Source organism: Lepidothrix coronata, unplaced genomic scaffold (assembly GCF_001604755.1).
Source record: "Lepidothrix coronata isolate B3197 unplaced genomic scaffold, Lepidothrix_coronata-1.0 Scaffold13, whole genome shotgun sequence".
Classification (NCBI taxonomy): Eukaryota; Metazoa; Chordata; class Aves; order Passeriformes; family Pipridae; genus Lepidothrix; species Lepidothrix coronata.
The window spans coordinates 8236416-8258952 of NW_016690193.1; the positions used below are offsets into that span (position 1 = coordinate 8236416).

At 38.3% G+C, this 22537-nt stretch overlaps 2 protein-coding genes across 4 annotated transcripts in view; both read left to right on the top strand.

Annotated features, from left to right (window-relative positions):
* KLHL2 (kelch like family member 2) overlaps positions 1-6239 on the top strand; it is a 58478-nt gene extending 52239 nt beyond the window's left edge. For 2 of the 3 annotated variants that reach the window (XM_017805827.1, XM_017805829.1), the window contains 3 exons: positions 4023-4163; positions 4337-4480; positions 5143-6239. In XM_017805827.1, the coding sequence (XP_017661316.1) occupies positions 4023-4163; positions 4337-4480; positions 5143-5171 (314 nt within the window). In that variant the 3' untranslated portion in view covers positions 5172-6239. Of the gene's footprint in view, positions 1-646; positions 2373-4022; positions 4164-4336; positions 4481-5142 lie in introns of those variants that run through there. The other variant, XM_017805828.1, reaches the window with a different exon arrangement.
* An 819-nt stretch (positions 6240-7058) lies between these two features.
* MSMO1 (methylsterol monooxygenase 1) lies at positions 7059-15639 on the top strand. Its single transcript, XM_017805830.1, has 6 exons — positions 7059-7163; positions 8824-9129; positions 9796-9944; positions 10819-10945; positions 12702-12856; positions 14673-15639. Exons 2-6 carry the CDS (start codon positions 8875-8877, stop codon positions 14878-14880), a joined length of 894 nt encoding a protein of 297 aa, XP_017661319.1. The 5' UTR covers positions 7059-7163; positions 8824-8874; the 3' UTR covers positions 14881-15639.
* Positions 15640-22537: the final 6898 nt, after the last annotated feature.

Genomic DNA, 22537 nt, shown 5'->3' on the forward strand with positions numbered 1-22537 from the left:
GATGTTTTTTAACATACAGACTAATACTCATGGATTGTAACAGTCACTGTCGCCTAAATACTGAAGTATCAAAATCTATACTTCTAGGATGAAAAAATGTCTTTTCTTCAAAGATACCTCTTTGCCAGTGTAGGGCTGATTTTTCAGGTTGACTTTACATGTGAATTGTGACTAGGTTCCCACCTCTTTGGAGGACTTGTTCTGCATTCTGATTCACTTCAGGAAATTTTGTCCTTGTTCATTCTTAAGTTTGTATTACTGATTCCATCCTATTACTTCCACTTACGTACCCTTTATTTCACCTTCAGTAGTTCTCCTCATCACCTGGTGTTTACATCCTCTGTACCTGTACAGCCTACTACATGTTATCCTTCCTTATTGTTTAGCCAAAGTATATCCATTTATTTCTGTATAATCTTAAAAATCCCTTCTTTATTTTTTATGGATTTTTTTTACTTCTTGTGATTCTGGGTATGTATATTTCTCTTTAAAGACATCAAAAGTGCCTGTGGTATTACACTTTTGTTTAATTAAATGATGCTTCCACAGCTCCAAATTGACTTTAGCATTTTCATTATCTATTTATATTATGGACTTGAATCTCATTTACTGTTCACTGTCCTCTATTTGTCTTTTGGTATTTCAGGTTTTTTCAACTCGCAGAAGTTATTTTATTTCTCTAGATGCGTTCCCAAGGACTTTTTCAAGTCAAATTCCATGATATTATTTTCTACATTAATTTTTTTAGTAGTTTAAATCACTTTTTTTGCCAAGTACTCAAAGGCGGTTTTTAGCAACACCCTTCAAGTATCTACTGGTGATTGCATTAATGTGCTTCATAATTGGAAGAGCTATTGCTACAAATAAATCTGGATGGACTTCTAGTATGCTCAGTAGATGATTAGTAGTTATCCCAACTTTTCATCTTGCCTTCCATTATTCTTTGTTAACTCTGAACAGTTTTTATCTGTATAATGTCTAAATTAAGTTTAAATGATTTCAAAAGAAATCTATCAAAGTATTAAATTCATTACTAAAATTGATAGTTTGTGTTACTTCCATTAAAGCCTTACAAAATCAGCAAGTTGATCTCTCTTATTACTAGAAGTCATGTTTTGATTGTGTTTCTAAACTAAAACTATGATGTTAATGAAGGAAACATGATATATTGTACCTCAAGAAAACATAGTTGTCTTGTGAAACTTCTAGTAACTCCGTCTGTGCATCTTGGAAGTAAATCTAGATTTAAAACTGGACAGAGTTGCAGTAAGGGTATTGTTAAATACTCCTGTGTAATATTGGCAATTTTTGAGGAAAATATTTTTATAAAATGGGCAAATTACAAGTATCATTATAAAGACAAAGAGTGTTGGTGTGTTGTGACAAAACTTCATTTTGCAGTCTGCCCGCACACACATTTTGTTTCAGCATTTGGGGGTTATTTTTTGATACTCTGTTTTTGCAAACTGTTATTGTGCTTGTAGCCTATTTATACAGTAGATATTTTCAGAATTTTTTTTAATGTTGAATTTCTTCTACAACTCTGAAATTTTTAGTTCTTTAGATACACTGACTACTGGGATCTTTCTGTCCCTCTCCTCTCTCCCCTTGTCCCTGAGTTCAGGACTGTGTTTGCTTACTCAGCTCTCTTCTGCCTTTTACCTTGTCCTCTGATTAAAAAAAAAAAATGGAAAGGAAAAGTAAATATAGTCAGTTATTTCAGATTCATATAACGGAGTAAAGTAATGAACATTCTTCTGTGCCACTCTGTTAAATATATGGAAAATTATATTTTTGTGTGGCAGAGGAGTGGGTGGTAATGTGAAAATCGTGATTGTTGATTGGGCTTGGCTGTAGAGGCCAAATATCCAAACCCACCAGAACTGTCTCAACTGGTGATCAGTGCTGATGGTGTTATGGGTACTAACTAAAAAGAATTTTGTTCCTGTGTTCAAGTTTTGCATCTCTGGTCATCTCAAGGAACTTAAGCTCATCTCTTCTGTTCCTACTGCTTCAGCTTCATTCAAAAGCAACTTTTCAGAGGTTAACCCTCAGTTACTCTTCTTTAGTACCAACTGCTTCTCAGTTGATCAATATGGGGACAGATCTGTTTCCAGCAACATATTGGGATGAGGAACTTCAGATCCAGATATAGGCCATTTGGGAGGGCTGAGAGATATAAGACAGGGTCCTGAAAAATGGGCAGGAAAGAAATGTAACAAAGAAAGGAGAACTCAGAAGACGGCAAGAAATAAGGTAGGACCTGGAAACTGGGTGTGGGATTAAGGGAAAATGAAGCACCAAGGAGGAGTGGAGGACATTATTAAAAATAAGGAACTATGAAAAAAAAAAAGGCAATGTGGCAGAGGGAATACTCTACACACTGAATAGGAAGGTTGGTAACTACACCAAAAGCATGGGTGGGGGGATTTATATCACATCACATATTTAAACTGAAAATCGTAGCCCTCCTTCTAGCTCTGTAATGTTTGATTCTACAAAAGCTGAGTGTTGTATTATCCTGTCTAATAATGTGTGATCAGAGTGGGAGAAAGAAAAGTTGTCATACTATACTGTGACATGACAGCTGGAAATAATAGCAATAAAAGAGGAATTAAATGAACTGGAAAGGATATGGGGAAATGTTAGTAGTGAGTATCACTGATAAAGTATTAGATAGGATGATTTATAAAAGTGTCCTATCAAAAAGCTATTTTTCAGATTTACATTACCAGTTAACTTCCATGTTTCCTTTCTCTCTTCCTTTAATTATTAAAATCAATCTTTTTAATAAGAAAATTTAGGCATTTCAGCAGGAGTTGTTTCTCTCCCCATATAGGAATGGCTGTTATATACAATATTAGTGATATGTTTTCAAAGATACTTCAGCTGGTTATTAAGGTCTCAGGGTTCTCTTTTATTTATATTTTTTAAAAGAGTATTTTTTTTCCTCCAAAGGACTTAACTGATCTTGTGCATTCATATTTGTTATTTCCCTTTAAAAAAGATTTTTAAGCTGTGCCCTTTCCATGGAATCCTTTATGAACTGTATTTGCAAATCTGTATCTCAGCTTTGAGTTTCATAATCTCCAATGTGACATATATTAGATTTTCCAATATATTTCCATAGTGCTGCTTTTTGGTTGTCTTTATGGTCCATCACACAAAAGTTTTAATCCAAAACCCGTCTACATTTCTTAAATTTATTATTTTTGGGTTCTAATAATGCATTATAAAATGAGGAATAAATAAACAGGCCTTTCTTTCTGCTTCCCCCATTACCATCTTTTCAGTATGTGCAGCCCAATTAGCAAGTAGATAGAACTAGCTTTATTCACTCCTTCATTCCAAGTAAAGGAGACCTTAGGATTAAAGGACATGCTTTGATATCCTTTTGGATATTTTGATAACTGAAGTTTGTTTCAAAGATGCTTGGTATTCTCCTTCAAATCCCAGAGAAGGTATTCACTCTTAACTGTTTCCTTCTGTTTTGTATATATGTTTACAAGCTATTCCAACACTTCAGTGGAAACATCCCTGTTGTATAATGTCTATCCATTCAGCTTTTATCCTCTGTACTGCACAGTTTTTACTTTCTAAAAATTCACTTACACTTTATCATCTTGTCAGATTTCCGTTATGCTGGCTGAGCACACTGTCTCATTTACTGTCACTTCTAATTAGTCCTAAATTTCAACAATCCTCATTTTCCTGCACATCATTTTTCGTCCAAAATTTTCTAAACCTTCCGTTGCAGAACAGCTCTGGTCTTTGTATGGTGCAATATGGTAGATGGGCATGCAAGGCACTTTATCAGTGTCCTGCTATATTATATTTATCGGTGTCCTGCTATAGTTACTGTCTCTTTGCTTTAATGCATCCTGACCCAAATGTTTTCTGAAAGAGTTTCTAGCATTGACTTAATGATGAATCTATGTTAGTGGACATAATATTTGTTGTTTCTCTTTTGTATCATTCAAACTATTCTCTGGTTAATTCTGTGTATTTTCATATGTTTGCAGGTGTCGGTGTGTTAAACAATTTATTGTATGCAGTAGGTGGTCATGATGGTCCTTTGGTAAGAAAAAGTGTTGAAGTGTTTGACCCCATTGCCAGTACGTGGAAGCAGGTTGCAGACATGAACATGTGCAGAAGGAATGCAGGTGTGTGCAACAATGACTTTAAAATTTTGCTAATGTCATTTGCTGTGAATGGCACTGGATGTCAATGTTCCTGGACTTCTGCTGCTTTCATGATGTGGCAGAATAAAACCTTTGCTTTTTGGGGTGAAGAAGTCCGTTGCTATTTTTCATACTGGTTTCTTGTCCTTTTTTAGGTGTTTGTGCTGTAAATGGTCTGTTGTATGTAGTTGGAGGAGATGATGGTTCCTGTAATTTATCAACAGTGGAGTATTATAATCCAACAACTGATAAATGGACAGTTGTGTCATCCTGTATGAGTACAGGAAGGAGCTATGCAGGTAATGCATATAGATATTTTTTAATAGACTTTTTACAGTATAACAGCTAGGAGAAGAAATTCAACAAAGCATCCAGAGTCTTGTGTAAGGTAAAACCTAAGATAATAAAATGGATAGGAAGAATATTTTGAAGTCATATTTTGAATGGTGACTTCAACCAAATATCCATTGCAAGGACAAAAAAGGTATTAAACTGTACTCAAGGGATTTAGCACAAAGGTGGTGAGACAGAAAGACGATTCTGTTATGATCAGTTCTTTTAACAAGAAATTTGTCTCGATCTAGGGGTCCAGTTCGGAAGTTCTTTCGGATTTAGTATTTAGAAAACAAGCTGTTTCAGGAATCTTTTCCTTCAGTAATTGCAATTTCTCAACTGAGTTATCTAAGTGAATGTTAAGGATATATCTCACTGATGACAAAAATAAATTAAACTTGATTAATGGCAAGTTTTTTCAAGTCACAGAAACTTTCAGAATTTTGCACTGATTCAGACAGCTTTGTGTCAGAGATATATTAGGGGGAAATAGGTACATTGATGCTGGTGTACAGCTAAATCCTAATTGCAACATATTATATTAAAATTATGTATACATATGTATATGTATTTTCATGATTAAAAAAAATACTACCTAAAGATTTATACCTTTTTCACCCCACTCTAGGTGTTACAGTTATTGACAAACCATTATGATCAGTAATGGGATTTTCAACTTGATTATGCACTAGGAGCAGTCTTCAGCAAGTGTATTTGAAGTGACTGAGTATCTAAGCACTTCTCTACTTGTAGCTGCACCTTGAGTCACAGTGGAAGATGTGACTGTCTACAATTACAGATGACAGATGATGAAGATTACTCTAGGTAGAAGCAATGCGTAGGATTATTCTGCAGCTGAGCAGAAGCTGATTGAATTTTTGAAGTCTAGTGGACCATTTTTTTAATTGCAAGATCTTCAAAAAAAAAAAGCCACCTTTCATAAGGACCGACTTATGTCAGTCGTGACTGAGAAACGGATTGTCAGTGAAGAACGGTGTGTATTCTGGTGAAAGTAAATTTTTGTCTTATTTTTTCCAGAGACTAATAAATATATTTAAGGAAATGAACTGTCAGTCTTCATAGTAGGTATTAAATCCCACCTCAGTAATTCAAGCTGGCATGGGGTAAATTTGTTTCCTTTTATAAAACTTTTGTTACCTAACTATACTATGTGCATATGTTTGTTGCTCTCCATTGAAACTCTTCAAAACCTGATTTTACTATTTATAATTTGGCACAGTACTTTGAATATGTCAGTACTATGTTGTAAAACAGAGCTGTATTTTTTGATATGTAACAATGCTTAACACTACTAATTCCCACTGAAGGAGATCAGAGATGGTATAACACTTCCTGAACAGGTGTAATTTCAAGATCTTTCTAATAAAAATGTTGTCTGTACTTAATCTTTTTCCTGTTCAATTTTGGTCACATTTAGATGTTACTTCTTTTTTACCTTTTTATCCAAAAGGTTATTTGGCATGAGAATAACTGAAAATTTATAGTGAATGTATGCAATTGCGTTGAACTTGCATGGTACTAAGGCCTATTTATGCGTGTAACCTCAGCTTCTATTAGCCAGTATCTGAATATACTGTATGTGGCCATGCTTGTAAAGCAGCTCATTTTTATTTGTTCTTGGATGGCCTCCTTTTAACATGACCAAAGTTACTGTCATATTTGGGACATTTTCTTCAAATAAAAGTTTGTACATTGTTTCCTAATGCCAACAGATCGCTTAAAACTTGTGTTTCTCGATACAAGTCCTGACATCAGAGGGAAAAAAAATTGGGGGTAGGGGGGGGGGCTAGTGTTCTAAAGATTTGAATGCAAAAAAAAAGGGGTTAGGAAGCAGTCATGTCAACATCATTGGTTTGGTGCAGGCCTGTTTCTGAAAGCTTTGGTTGTCCGGCCACCGCCCAGTCCCCGTGAAAGCGTTGGAGCTGTGACAGGGGTGAAAGGGCTGAGAGGCACGAAGGCGCTTCAGCGAGGTGTGTGACTGCCTTGTGCTGTGCTGGCTGCGGCGCGGTACGGGATTGGACTGGAAACCTCATGTTTGAATTGTAGGATTTTACCCGAATGACACAACCTCGGGGAATGGGGCGCTCGGGGCCGTTGCTACCATGACGACACCGTCGCCTTGGTACCTCAGTGTTCTCATCAGCGCTGGAGCAGAAAGCGGGCGCACGAACCTGGAGGGATGACAATGCGTCCGGCCGCACCCGCGCCGCTCCTGCAGGCGAACGCTTTAAGCGCAGCCCCGGGAGCTGGTGGGCAGCGGGTCCCCACCGCCGCCTCCCCCAAACCCGCGGCTCCACCTCAGGGCCGCTTCCGCCACCGGCGGGACCGCCCCATCGCGTCGTGTGCGTCACCCGCCTGCCCCCGCCCCATTGGCCGCGAGCCGCGGTCTCACTATCCTCACTCCACCCCTCCAGCCAATCGCGGCGCGGGAGCCTCAGCTCTGGCCCCGCCCCCGCCCGCCTGACCCTGCGCCGCCGCCCCCAGCCGACCAATGGGCGACGCGCCGGGCGGTGCCGCCCGGCCAATGGGCGGGCGCGGCCGGAGAGCGGGCGGGCCCGGCGGGTGTTATTGCTCTCAGGGCGCTGCTGCCGCCGGTGGTGCCGTCGGTGCTTCCGCAGCCGTCACCAGGTGAGGGGCGAGGGCGGCGGGCGCGGCTCTGCTCGGACCAGGCGATCGGGGGGGGTGTGCCAGGCGGGCTGCGCAGCTCCTGCGGGGTCGCTCCCGGCTGAACGCGGGTGCCGCCGGGCGGGCGTCTCCCCTCGGCGCTCCGCGCGCGTGGGAGGCGTGTGCCCGCGTCTGTCCGCTCCCTCACAGGGCGCGGCGGGACGGACGAGCCTGGTCCCGGTGCGGCCTGGCCGCTGGACCCTCGGCTGGCAGGGGGCTTGTGCGGGGGTCGAGAGTACATTGCCGTGGTTGCCACCGGCTCAGGAGCTCGGGTTGCGAGCTGCCTTGGCGTCTGCTGGAACGCTTCTGCTGGTAGTAAGACATGGCAGCATCGTGATGCTGTTGCTGAGAAACAAAAAAATTAATAATGTTGCTGGATGCTGGCTTAGTATGTTACTTGGTATGTTGGGATAATTAGACATTGGAATGGGCTGCCCAGGGAGGTGATGGAGTCACCGTCCCAGGGGCTGTTTAAGGAAAGACCGGATGCGGCACTCAGTGCCGTGGTCTAGTTGACAAGGAAGTGTTTGATCATAGGTTGGACTCGATGATCTCAGAGGTCTTTTCCAGGCTAATTGGTTCTCTGATTTATGCTGGACCCAGGCTAAGCCTGACAGCTGGGGACTGACCCATGTCCTGTGAGTTGCAAGGATGTTTGAGACTGGAAGAATGACCTGTTAGAGGTGGTCCAGAGGAGGGCCCCGAAAATGGTCAGAGGAGACGTCACCTGTGGGGAGAGGCTGAGAGAGTTGGGGTTGAGCAGCCTGGAGAAGAGGAGGCTCCAGGGACACTGTAGTGTAGCCTTTTGGTACACAAAGGGAGCTTTTTGCCAAGGGTTGTAGCAACAGGGCACAGGGCAACGATTTTAAACTAAAAATGATTAGGTTTAAGTTGAGCATAAGGATGACATTTTGCACAGTGAGAGTGCTGAGGCACTAGAACAAGTTGCCAAAAGAAGTTGTGGATGCCCCATTCATGGAAGTGTTTGAATGCCAGGTTGGATGGGGCTTTAAGCAACCTGATCTAGTGAAAAATGTCCCTGCCCATCCAAGAGGGTTGGGCTACAAATAACTTTTAAAGGTCCCTTCCAACCCAAACCAACAAGCAGCCTAGTCTGTGAAAATGGCACAAATTCAGGGCACCTGGAGGAATGCGGCCTCTATGCTTTTGGGAGCTGTGATGAAAAGTCCATTACTTAGAGAAAGGTGAATTGCCTCAAGCCAGTTTGAGTGTTAATGTAATTTGCATGGATTTTGTCTCACAGCTATGAGAAGAATGGGACTGGATAATCAAGAGATCACAGTTTATTCATCTATTAAATCTCATGTGAACCTTTATCTGCTCTTTTAGTATAGAATACAATTATCCCACAAAAACATTGAAATAAATTTGGCTAATAATTAATACTTCTTTATCCTTTTGCTCCCTTGACATAACGTCAAAACTTGAGCCGATTGTCTCTCAAACCAACCTAAAGCCTTGTACTTTCAGACTATTCCATAGAAAGAGAATCTGTATTTCCCCTCGTTTCCCAGTTTTTACTTTAGAACTATGGAACGGCTACGACAGGTAGTGTTTTTTTCTCTGAATATTAACTGCTGGTAATTTTTTATCTAATTTGCAGGTTACTTACAACTATAGAAGAGCTGTAATTGTGATGTTTTATGCTTGAAGGATGGCAATGAACGACAGTGTTAATATCTTGAACTCTGCTTATCTGGCAGTGGAATATATAGACTCTTTCTTGCCTGACAATCCCCTGCAGCAACCATTTAAAAATGCCTGGAATTACATGCTGGATAACTACACGAAGTTCCAGATTGCAACTTGGGGATCACTTCTAGTTCATGAAGTTTCATACTTTTTGCTCTGTGTACCTGGATTTGTCTTTCAGTTTATACCGTACATGCAAAAGTATAAAATTCAGCAGGTAAGAAAAAGTTGTGAACTATACACTTCCTGATTTGTCTTTGAACACATCAAGTAGAGCGTATGAGTGCAATATCCTAGTTTCCAATGTATATGGCCCCATTTTATCTGTCACTTGGTCATCCTGAAAATGACAGAGTAAAATAACAGTGTGTATGAGTATCTAAAGGTTTTCCCCCAGTTCATTGTGATCTGAATTGGAAATTACTAACACCAACTTCTGAAATTATTACAGGGGTTAGTAAAATGTCTCCTGCAAAAACTGGATGTTTTCAAGACCATTTATTTATTCTTCAGCTTTTCTTTGTATTATTTTAGCAATGGAAATGCATTCTGTGGTGTGAAGAAGAAAAGCAAACTTGGATTGTGTTAAACTGTTGAGTATGAAGTAGTCCTGCTAACTGTAAACACCAAAATAACAAAAATAGTTCGGGGTGACTGGTAAAAACAACTTATTAAAACACTAGCTTAGCAAAATGAGAGGTTTTGATGAAACTGAATCCAGTCCTTTGTCATTTGTGTTGCCCAACTTAATTTGCATTGTTGGAAGAGGTACTGTCTGTCTTCCAAGGTGAAATGAAACTGACTCCAAGGGAATTTTTTGCAGCACTTCAGTTATGTGTAATAGAAACATGTAACACAAGTGATTCCTTTTGCTTCTTTTTAGGATAAACCAGAAACTTGGGAAAAACAGTGGAAGTGTTTCAAAACACTCATCTTCAATCACTTCTTCATTCAGCTTCCTCTGATTTGTGGTACCTATTACTTCACAGAGTATTTTAACATCCCATATGAGTGGGAAGAGATGCCTAGATGGTACGTAGATTTTTCTGATATGGTAGTCCTGAGTTACATACAGTCGGAGGCAGAATATTACAATTAATGTCTAATACACAATAATTTCTTGGCAACATAAACTGTGTGTTAGTCAAGCTTCTGTTGATGATTAACTGCTATAAGAGCTAATTAGAATTTTCTAGATTTTTTTTTTAAATGGCCCCAAATTGTTCTAATCCTCAGAAGAAGGGGGATTAGGAGGAGTTTATGGAAGTGAAGCAAGATTCATGGTGGTGTGGTTTAAATGTTGGACTTCTGGGGGGTTTATTTATCCAATTTTTTTTATTCCTTCTAAGTGTTTCTTTCCTTCACCTTATTTTATATCATAGCAGTAGGATGTTCCTCAGAGGAGAGAATGTACCACCTGCTTCACAGTCTTCTTTTCTTGCACTAAACTGATACACTTTTAAATAAAGCTGAATTACCTGTTAGTGCCCCCTACTCCCCCACTCTGCACCCTGATATCGGTTCTTTACCACAGAAGGTCATCTTTCTTGGAAAGCCATTTGTTCCCTGGTTTAGAGAGCTGATGCAGCTCTGTATTTTTATATCAAGGTCTCACACAGTCTGTGTTTAGACTATAGACTGCATGTGTAATATTGAAATGACAGCTCGTTACACTGTGTGCTAACTCACTTCAGCGTATCAACAGATGAGTTGATAAGCACAATAGCCTTTTTACCTCATAATTGGTATTTTTAACATGTTAAAGTAGTGTCAGTGCACTCTTGTTCAGTCAGTAAAATGTATAATCATTTTGGACCGTTATTAGCATATAAACTAGGATTTTCTTTTCCAGGATCGTGCATCTGCTAGAGTATTCTATAAATAATAGCTTTTCTGGTTTTTAAAGGTATGTTCTGGTTGCCCAGTGTTTTGGATGTGCAGTGATTGAGGATGCCTGGCACTATTTCCTGCATAGATTGCTGCATCACAAGAGAATTTACAAGTATATCCATAAGGTTCACCATGAATTTGTTGTATGTATTCCTTGATTTTTTTTCTTTAATAATAGTTTATGGTGTATGTTTCATGCAACCTATTTAAACATGTTATTTGAAAGACCTAAGAAATTTGCATCCCTCTGACAGCTGGATATATGTCTTTTCTTGACTTCTTTGTCAAGAACAGTCATCCATTTTGTTTCTGAAAACATTTCCAGTAATTTTATTTCATTTCATGGGAATGAAAGATCACATTCTTGCTTAAGTTTGATCGTATCTGTTGAGCAAGGTGAAGAAGCCTTTTAAAAGTGTACGTGTGGGTCTCATTGTCAGGAGAAGGAAAGTAGTAAGTTTGTGGGTTTGGTGGTTTGTCAGTTCCCTACCACCTGTGCTGTTATCTAGAGCATATGAATCCCCAACACATGATCAGACAGGCAGCTCTTGCACAACCTGGGCGTGTGCGTCATACGTGTGATTCAGGGAAGGATTATACTTCGGGTGTGGGCCTCCGGAGCAATATAGCCCTTGGTGCAATACTGCATCAAGAGCACAGTGTAGCACAGAGATTTTGGGTGGTTCTGCAATTTAGTGGTGTTGGAGCTGGCATTGAGCACCAGGTAATGAGCCACGCTTGGCTGGAGGAGACACTGTTGTGAGACAGGTAGGGTCAGCAGTACCTGCACCTTACAGTTAATATCCTATGTTTGTTTAGATGGCACTGCCTCTGGATCACAGGGGTCAGTGCTACTGCGTTTGTGCACTGCTGTGTTTCAGTGTATAACCTATACTGTGCCAAAGTAAACTGCAAGCTGCTGGGTCAGGGATGGTTTATACATGCTGCCAGTAATAGAGGAGCTTGGTATTGATGGATGCATGCATATGTACAGACATCTGTTGCAGCAGCTGCTCTATTCCTCTTGCTCTTGGCAGCCCCTCAAGTCTCTAGCTGGAGCAGCTTTGGCCATTATTCTTGAGAGAGGTTAGCAGTTCTCACAGAAGTGATCTGTCTAATGTCTGTTTCACTAAAAACTTTCTTGACAGTAAAAAGGGATGATTTTAAAATATCCCTTAAGACAAAGTGGACTTTATTTTTTTTCTGATTATTTTATTTATAACCTTCAGCGTTAGGTTAATTTTTTTTAAATTGTTCTCTGTGTTCTACTTTTGAAAATTCTGTGGAGTGTCTGTTTTTGGTAAATCAAATGTAGGAATGACTGGTGTGTGTATGTATATACATATATATATATATATATAAAGGAGAGAAAATGTTTTGTATCAATCTCAAAATAACATTTGAGTGACATGAATTTGTTTTAAAAAAATGATCAAAGGTGAGGGATTTTTAATTTTTATAATAAATTTCTAAATGAGTCCTGCTTCTGAGAATATTTTGGCTTCCTTCTTTCTTCTGCTTCCAAGACTGGATGTATAGCAAAACTGATAGGAGCTTGCCAAACACTTTAATATTCCTGAAATAACGCTTTGACCTGGGGTAATGGTAAGCCTAAATAAAAGTTTTCAACTTTTCAACTAGTAGTGAAGTGTTTGGAATTACTAATGGAATGATAATCCTTCTGACCTTGGAATACTGTTTTCCCTATGAAGAGCTGAGTACATGTGTTACGGCCTTTGCTCAGTCATACCATTTTCTTTGCCCACAACATCATTCCATGTGTCCTATTGTAGTCTTGTGCAGTAGTGGGAAGGGGAGAGCGTCAAAAAATGGTGATGCTGATTTGGGGGTATATAAAGTTGAAAATGGTGACTGTTTCCATATGTTATCTCTTTCTAGTCTCCGTTTGGAATGCAAGCGGAATATGCTCATCCTCTGGAAACACTTATCCTTGGAGCTGGCTTTTTTATTGGAATTGTTGTTTTCTGTAACCATGTGGTTCTTCTGTGGGCATGGGTGATATGTCGCTTGATGGAAACCATTGATGTACACAGGTGAAATGCTCATTGCTTCTTAATGATTGCTTTTTCTCTTGTCCCTGAGTCCGTCTCCAACTTACCTGTCTCTTTCACTGAGATGTACTGTTTATTTTGCACTGAAATGCCTTTATGTGTCTTATAAAGAATGACACAACCTGAACAGTAATCACTGTTTTCTATTTTGAGGTAGCGTTAACAGCAGGTTTTGCTGATTAAAAGGGTGTGGACTATCAGCTAGAGCATCTCAAAGAGGGTTTGAGAAGCTAGGTGCCTCGTTATGATGTCTATCTCAAGTAATCTTATGCACATTAGAACACCAAAAATCAATTACATAAAGTGATATTTCAGCCAAGAGTTCTTTCTGTTTAATATTTTGTCAGACTATTTTCTTGGGCAAGAGAAACTTTATCCTATATGACCACTGATTCTCTTTAAAATAAATGCATAAATTTCTTCTGTTTATTTGTTTATTTATTGTAGATAAAAAGGACAAGACTTCATGTCTCTGTAGTAAAACTGACTTACTTCAAATTTGGCTCCAAAATGCTAGGGTAAATCCCACTAGGCTTAGTTTAGTTCATCTACAAATGAATGAGCTTTCTTTCCTATGTTCAAAAGGAAGGGGTCACTAAGAGTTCGTTTTTGAAATGCTAGTATTAACACTTGACCTTGTATTTGTAAATATATTATGAAGCATATAGTGTCTTATTGCAAATTGAGTGTCAAGTGTTTTAGTGGAACACGAACTACTAGTACACTCATCTAAAGCATTGCTTGTTTAGTTTCATATTGCTTGTAGAATTATCAAAGTATATGTTGAGACTCTGGTGGTCTAGTGGTTAGGGTGCAGGACTCTCACCGCTGCGACCCGGGTTCGATTCCCGGCCCCCCGGGCAGATGGAGCTCGTTAGCCCTGTGAGGCAATCCATCTAAGAGAAGGTCACTCTAAACAAACCTACGTTCTGAGACCCTCACTGCCACTGTCCGAGTTTCACTCGGCCCCGGCAGATGAACCTCAGGATTAAAGGGTGGGCTCAGTTCAGCGCACACTGGGTCTCACCTAAAAAATCCACTGCGCAGGCTCGAAGGGTTAATGACCTTTCCCAAATCTTCGCTCGCGAAGACTGGCCATTATTATTATGTTGAGACATAAAACAGGAGATGTAAAACATTAATTTCCTCTGGTAATTGTTACAAACGCCTCCTGTGGACAATGAACTAAAATGACAAATACCTTGTGCTCTCCCCACTAGGTGGTAGTAGGTTGCTTTCCAGTACTGCTAAGCAAAAGAGTTGAAATCCTTCTAAACTGTTCTGCTTTTAATCTTACTTTAGCTGTATATTTGAATTTTAAATATTTGAAGAACTTGCAGTAAGCTGAAAATAAGAGTAGGCATAACTGTAGTTGATTTGAGATGCTCTCTGATGAGCTGCTGAGCTGATGTCCATAGCTTGTCACTAAAAGATAGTGTTACTTTTTGTTCCTCCTTCTCAGTGTCACTCTTAGTTAAAACTGCTAAGCCGGCGGGAAGTCAGCCGCTGTGATTTTTTTAGGTTAATTGCTTAAATTTTTTTGTATTGCCTAGTAAATTGAGCTGAAAAGCAAGTGCCAAAGCCATTGTGTGATAGTTTACAGAATCATTTGGCTAGGGTTGGAGGGATCTTGTTTTCATACTGAGCCAATATCACAGTGATTACCTCAGGGCCTTAGAATACGAAAAAAAACATTTTTATTTTATAAAAGTGACAAGTTAGTGTCTATATTTTGTAGTTTATGTCTTGGGAAAATCCTTACCATAGCTGCTTTTCTTTTTTTTTCTCCCCCCTGTAGTGGTTATGATGTTCCGCTGAACCCTCTTCATTTGGTGCCTTTCTACGCTGGGGCCCGTTTTCATGATTTCCATCACATGAACTTTATTGGCAACTATGCTTCAACCTTCACGTGGTGGGACAGAATCTTTGGTACAGACTCTCAATTCATTGCCTATCAAGAAAAAGAGAAGAAGAAACAATTCATAACAAAGAAGAAGGCTAACTAAATTTCCAATGTAAAAATCAACTTTTGCTTTTCTGTAAAGCAAAATAGTCATTGGTTGTTTAGCATAAATCTTGTTCCTTGGCTAAGCTGTAGAGGAAAACAGCTAATTAAACTGCAGTATCTTTCTAATGGGAATGTTTTCTATTTTATACATAAGTACTGCATATATTTTAACTACAGATTTAAAGATGATGGAAAAAAACCCCAAGATGACTTGTGTCTATCTTTTTCCTTTTTTTTTTTTTGACTAAAAAAAAATCAATTTTATCTATAATGTTACCCATTTTGGATCCAGGTAGAATTGTACAGGTACACTGAAGTTGGTCTTAGTTTTTTTTAATATATATTCTTAAATTTGTAATATGAAATAGCAGGAGATATTAACTAGTATAATCACTGCATTATTTAAATATTGAATAAAAGTTGCTTAAAACCAAAACATCTGTTACTAGGAAGCTTGTGAACAGGTCTTTTGCACACTGGATAATGTGAACTGCTTATAACAGAATATCTGGTTAAACATGAGTTAGCAGAGACATTCCTGATCTAGATTTATGATGTTATTTTAGATTACAGGTAAAAAGAATAGAAGTTTTTATTTGAATAAACTGGTTTTTGCTGCTCTTTTGAAGTTGGTCTGTCAGTGTACTTAGCATTTACATTACATTCTTCTCTATGTGTTGTAATTTGCTGAACTGACTTGTTGCTATATTTGCACTTGTGACTGATGAAATAAATGTGGTTTGGTTTGATGTGTGAATTATACTTTTCATATGCCTTTTAATACAAAGCTGTGATAAAACCCATGTAGGATACAGTGTCTTACTCTTCATCTCTTTAAGGAAGAAGCATTATTTGTTAGTACAGTTTGCAGCAGTTCTGTCTGTTAAACTACTTACAGAGAGAGCAGTAAGAAATGGAGAGCATGTAAATTCTGCTGGTTTGTGCTTTGGAGGACTTGGATACGTAACTGCTCAATGTAGCAACAACTTTTGAGCCGAGTGCCTTCTCAAGGTACAGCTTGATGGCAAGCAGAATCTCAAAATCTACTACTTGAGTTGTACGGAACAGAAGCAGTAGTCAAATGTTTTTGAATCTAAATGTTTGTCTGTTGCACAGAAAATAACTGAAAGTATTTGAGAAGGGCTTAAACCCTTGCAAAGATCTTATACTGTCATATCAGCTGCTCTTTAGTCTTCAAATGCCACTTCATCTACTCTATAAGTCCTTTAGAGAACTTTACAGTGTTTTAAGACTACACCTGAATTTTCATGCTGCTTCACAGACAGTCTGGTATAATACTCAAAACAGGTACTCCACTGAAAGTGCAGATGAGATCAGGCTTCTAACAAAAATCAAAGTGTTAATGACATGAGGAATGACTCAAATGTTACTTGAAATATGGCAGTAATTCAGATTCCTCTTCTGCATGTCTTTTGTACAAGCTTTTACTTCTCTATCTATATCCCAGTGTTGAAATTCAGTGTTCTTCTTCCCTCTAAAAAGAAGTAAAAATATTTGACTATGGCAGGTGAACGGAAGCTGAAATCCCTGTATTGTTCAGTTTTTAGCGGGAACTGCTACTTAAGACTTGCTGAATCCATATGCCCTGCCAGCCTGAACTCTCCATGGTGGAAGTGACCTCTTTAATCAGATTTTAAAGATGGCCATTATCCTCTGATTTGTCAACTCCCACTCCCATCCTGCAGCTGCAGCTATACTTAGCTTTATTTTACTGAACCATTAGCCTAAAAACACAAGGAGCTTTCAGTGCTTCAGATTTTCCCTGTGTGCATCATTCTGTTCACTGCTTCTCAGCCCACTGGCTTGTGCCTACACACACACTGTTGCAAAATTATGCAAACCCATGAACCACTTTCTGAAATATTCCAGTAAAGGTATTTGTAAAAGCCTGGTGTCTCAGTTATTGGAAAGCTCATTGGAGTGCTAAAAGTTTGATAGGATTGGCAATGTATATTCCATTCTTTAAGAGGTTTAAAAAAAACAATGCAGTTTTAGTGGTTATATTATCATTTGTGGTAGCATGCATGGGGTTTTTTTGGACCTTTGCTCATTACTTGAATCCATGTTTTTCTCACAGCTGTTGCTATTTTAGTTTTTTTGGTTATTTTATGTACATCCTTGGTGTACAATGCGATCACATAATTCCTTTTATCCTCTTTCTTTAATAAATCGCTAGAGAATTCTGTAAGCTCTGCTTTATAAATTTTTTTTTTCCGAAAAAAAAAAGTGAGTACTGGAACTCTCAACACAGGAACTTGCATTTGAAAACCACAGACTTTGTTTTGCTGCCGGACTAGATCGAGCTGCATTTTACCACCAGCTCACCACCTTTTCAAATGTAGAACCTTGTATTTTTTACTGAATGTATGGCGAGTAAATGATCTATCTCATTACTTCATAACTTTTGTGCATTTAAAGAACTGTGTTAGGCAATTACATTTTTGATATTTTAGGCCTTTATTAAATAAGACTTTACTGATTTCTCTCTCCCATATTTAGTGAGAGAGACAGTAGAGTAGTTCTGAAAACAAAGGGGTTTTTGTGCAACTGAAAAAAATGAGAGCAATGTATGGGTAACAGTTTTGGGTCTTCACAACACACAACAAAACCTTACAAAATCAGTTGTCCTTCAACCTCTTTAACATGGAGGCAATTTTAAACATGGTAAGATAGGCGAATAAGTGTGGAAGGAACATTTTCCATCACATAATCTTTTCCTGAAAGTCCAATTTAGTTTAAGTAAAGCTCATCTATGGGAAATAACAGTTTGTACTGTCCCTTTGGATATGGCAATAAGTAAGTCCTATGAAAGCAATGAATTAATTTTGGGGGGTTTATGTCAAAAAACATGGAAACTTGAAAAGTGTAATAAATTGTTAAGATTAGGATTGCAAAATAATCAACTGGTTCTGGTGGCTGATGTGAAATACTAACTAAGGCAGTTTATTTTACACTAAAGCACAGGTTGCCAGAAGACACTAATAATTATTGGTATTATGATTATATTTGCAGATCATATGATTTCATTTGTTTTCTTCACAGTTTCTAATAAATGCTGCATGTTTTATGATAATCTTAAAGAAAAGTGTGATATGTTTCCAGATTTTTAACATTCATTTTTGTTGAAAAACTACATTATTGAAACTATCTGTGAAAGTAATAAACACAGTAGTTAAATTGCTTTTCAATTGTATTTTTCACCAGTTATGTTGATCAATAGGAAACAACATCTCAGCCTTGGCCATATTGATCAACATAACTGGTCTAATCTGGCCTCCAATCGGGAGGTCTGGAGACACACAATCTATAACACTGCTGATGCTTTCGAGAAAGCACGCAGGATCACTCTTGAGGAGAAAAGACAACGCAGAAAGAATCGTGCCTTACAGAATATACCACCTAAGGAGTCTTTCTGCTGTGCCTTTTGCAACCAGACATGCCTATCTCGTATTGGCCTTTTTAACCACCACTGCACTTGTAACGAACATGGGTAGAGCCCTTCCCAAATCTTCGTTCGCGAAGCCCAGCCATGATGATGTATTTTTCGCCATCTAACCAGATTGTATCATCTCCGCAGTAAGGCATTTCCTCTGTTTCTCAAATCACTCCTGTGGCTCGTATCTGAGTTTTCACAGTCTTGTTTTAGCTGTAGATACCAGAACCATGTGTCCAGGTTGTTCTTTCTAACATCACCTTAGTGATATAATCATGTCCTCGCTCTTAACCATTACCCTTCTTTCTAAGCATTGCTCTGGAAAATATAGTCATTATCCATCTTTTGTGATCTCTCGATGCTTCTAGAAATACTGTTGCCAGACTGTTATGAATGTGTTTTATATTTCTTGCTCTTAAGTGTAATTTGAAATTTACTCCTCTGAAATATTTAGATGTGCTTGACTTATCAAGTAAATCACATTCCAGAGCTGCTATATATCCTTACTGTTCACCATTCTTTGTCATCCACAAATTTTAATCAGTTTTGGTTCACATTTATGTAATTACAGAATCAATTAATGCTTGGACTTGAAATACTAGTCCCTACAGAAGAGCAGAAGAATACTCCTGTAAGATCATGACCCATCACTTTGAAAAAACCCTGTCAGCCAGTCTTGCGAACTTTCACAATGATCCTGCATAGCAGTTCCTCTGTGTGAGAGTGTTTGGCACCATAGCCAGGCTATAGCATCTCTCAGAAACAGCATTCCAGATCAGTGTCCAGGACCTAGCATCACCCAAGAGCAGTTATTATTCCTGCAAACTGAAACAAGGGGCAGCAGTAACTCACAGCCATTTGCACAGGTGTGCTGTGTATAAGTGCAAATGTCAGATAACGTTTGTATAAAATTTAAGTTGCAGTCTATAATGAGGCTCAATGCAGAATTGTTACACGCTTACGATGTTCACCACTCAGCAAGAACACAGTAAGCTCTTAAATACCTGATAGGGTTGGATTTAAGTAACATGTGTGAGTCATCTAACAACTGGAGACAATAAAATATTCAATCTTGCACTACACAACTTGGAAGGTGGGTGGGTTTTTTTCCTCTGCCTTCCCATAACCTCCTGCAGAAGTGACTTGTCTTTATTTGTATGTTTAAAATTTTTTTGTTGTTGTTGATATTTCCTTTGCCCTGCCTTACATTAAGCCCTTTCTCAAGGTACTCGAAAAGCTGCAACTTTCCATATCTCAACCCAGTTTTGCAAGCATGCAAGAAATAGACAACTGAGTTGTGCAAGACGTTTTGAAGGTTGGTAATAGAAGCTCCTGTCTTGAAGACATAGCTTCAAGTGACCAGAGCTGCCAGGTGTAGTATATGTGTATATAACAGCATTCTGGTAAGTTTTGTAAAATCTTACAGCTACAGTTATCTCTACCTACTTGCCCAGTAATTTGTCAACGCTGAGTTCAACTGTTCTCTCTTTTAAATTGATTGCAGGTATTTTATTCCTAGCATTAATTTCTTGACTGAAACCCTTACCAGCCTTTACCCTTGTCTTTTAGGGCATATATGGTCTATAGTTGGAGTTTTTTTATGAATAGTTAGTGTTAATACCTGAATTATTCTTTCAGAATTTTTCCAAGGCTCAGAAATGCAATTTGACTGGACTATTAGCAAGCCAAAGAGACCCCTTCTCAGATGGGGGCTTAAATGATTTGATCTTGCTGATCTGAACAAGCATTCTCCCTTACGCATTATGTTCATCATCCTACTTGCCCGGATCTATGTTAGAAAACAGTATCTTCCCCAGGCAGTATAGTGCACCTTCTCAATTCTTTCCAAATATAAACCAGAAAAGTTTAGTGAGTGGTTCTCTGGTGTAAGTATTAACAGTAGTTTGTTATTAACAATGCTATCTAATCTCCATCATAGAGTGGTTTTAGGATGTCTGTTGTTCATAATGTACTTTGATTGTTTGTAATGGACATAGCTTTAGGGTTCTCTTTTTGAGTAATAAAAGAAAATAGCTGCGTCAGCCTGTTCATCTTGTTACACAAATAAAAAAGGTGCAAAGGTACTCAAGTCTTTTAAGCAAAATTCTATGAGTGTAAGTTTATTTTGGAAAATTTATTTACATACTTCCTGGTGAATCATGATTTGCTGAAAAAGACAGATTCAGGCAAGTAAAAAGTTTTAGAAAATTTGAATAGACAAATTCTATTTGGCCAAAAGAATGGAGTAATCTGTAAATATATATGAATATTATATATATGTTTGTGCGTATATGTACGTTTGTCTATAAATAAGTACTTTTGGAAATGTCAATGAAAATTTTTGCAATTACCAAATAATGTAATTGCAATTACCAAGTAATGTGTCTGTTGGTGAAATATAACTTACTATTTGGTATTATACAGACACAAGAGAGAGGTAAAACAGATTTGAAATCTACTGATCAGTACATTTCCTGGAGCACTTGCACTCTGCTCGCTGCTCTCATTAGTATTGCCAGTTTACAAGGCCATTTCCAGGTGCCTGGTTATGCATGCAGGCTGGGAATGCCCTTGGGGTTAGAGTATTGCTCTGAAACTAAGGCAAATGGCAGAACTTTTTCCATATTACTAGGAAATTTGGCCTTTGCCTTTGATGATAGTCATCTTCCCTGAACTACAGAAAATAGGAGGAAGGATTAGATACAAAGGAAGTCATCAATTTATTCCTCCTACTCAGTTCTGTGAATGCTCCTAAACTCTCTGAGAATTTAAACATTGTTTCTTAATCTCTTATTAAAAAGAAATTAGTATGTGTGAGCTCAAAATTAAATATTTGATAGTTTTACACAAGATGTTTATGTGCATGTGTTTTTATAGGTATGCATTCTCTTAATTTTTTCAAGGGGGGGCCCTAATAAGTATGTAAATTAATGTAAATCCATTCAGATCTATTCGTGAGACCAATTCTGTGTAGTGGAATAATAATTCACTGCTTGAATAGATTAAATAGATGATTTCTGAGCCTCCTTGTATCTTTTAGTGATGTATTTTGGGTAAATAAATTTGAAGGGAAGCCAACGAGAGTTGCTACAATGCACAAAGGGGTTTTTTGGATCAGAAAGTTATCCCAGAAAATGATATTGTGACTTTAAAATCCCAGCATCAGGAGATTTGTTTACTTTGTGTATTGAATGCAAGGAAAAGTGATTAAGAAAACAAGGAATATTTAGCCTGTGATGAATGTAGCCAACAAAACTGATAAAGAATATGAATCTTTTGAATACTTGGTCAGCTACCCTTATTAACAGTTCAATCTGGGGCACTGATAGGGCTGAACACATTGCACATAATTCTAAAGCTGTGTAAAGTCATAAACAAGTTCATAATACTATTAATGCTGTTAGGAAGAAATCAGAGAGATAGCACTTTTGTGATCTATATCTGAACAGTGATCTTGGTAGGAGAAAACAACATACTGGAGACCTGTATACATCCAAGTCTTGCAAAATACTTGGAGCAAATTTGCACTGTCATAACCCCTGAGCTAGTGTGACATGATCTGACAGGCATCTCCCAAAGTTTTCTAGAGGTAAGAATGGAGAGTAGAAGGCTCCAAGAAGTGCTCTGAAGGTGCTTTTGCATGTGGTTGCCTACTTGTAACCGTGGAATTAAACTGGGCAGAAAAGCTTCTGAACCAAGTTGGCTTTGAAAGATGGTGAGGACTGGATGGGATGAACTTTGGTTCTTGTTAGGAAGAAACATGTCAAATAATCCAGGATTGACAGTCACAGTCCTGGAAGATAAGAATAGGTTATATCAAGTATTTGTGTGTAGTAGTTGTATTTCCAGGTCTGAGTTTTAGATGCTGGATCAGTTTCCGAGCTGGTATATCACCAAGCATCAATGAAGATGTTCTCCTAGAAGTGACTGTTTCCATTATCTTCTTAGGTGCAACTAGACACTGCAAATATAGGAAAATATCCATAGGATTATTAAAGAATCTGCCTGAAAATTGATTCAGTATTAATTAGTGATAGAAGGGTTTGTTATAGAGGCTCACCCTTTTAGATTAAAAAATCAGAATAAAACATGCATTAAATTATTGAGGACAAGAGTCTATTTCTAGAATGATGAATGGGATGTGTACTTTTAAAAATTCTGAACCTCTCAAAGTTTTCCAGCAAGTCTGTGTCCTTTAAAA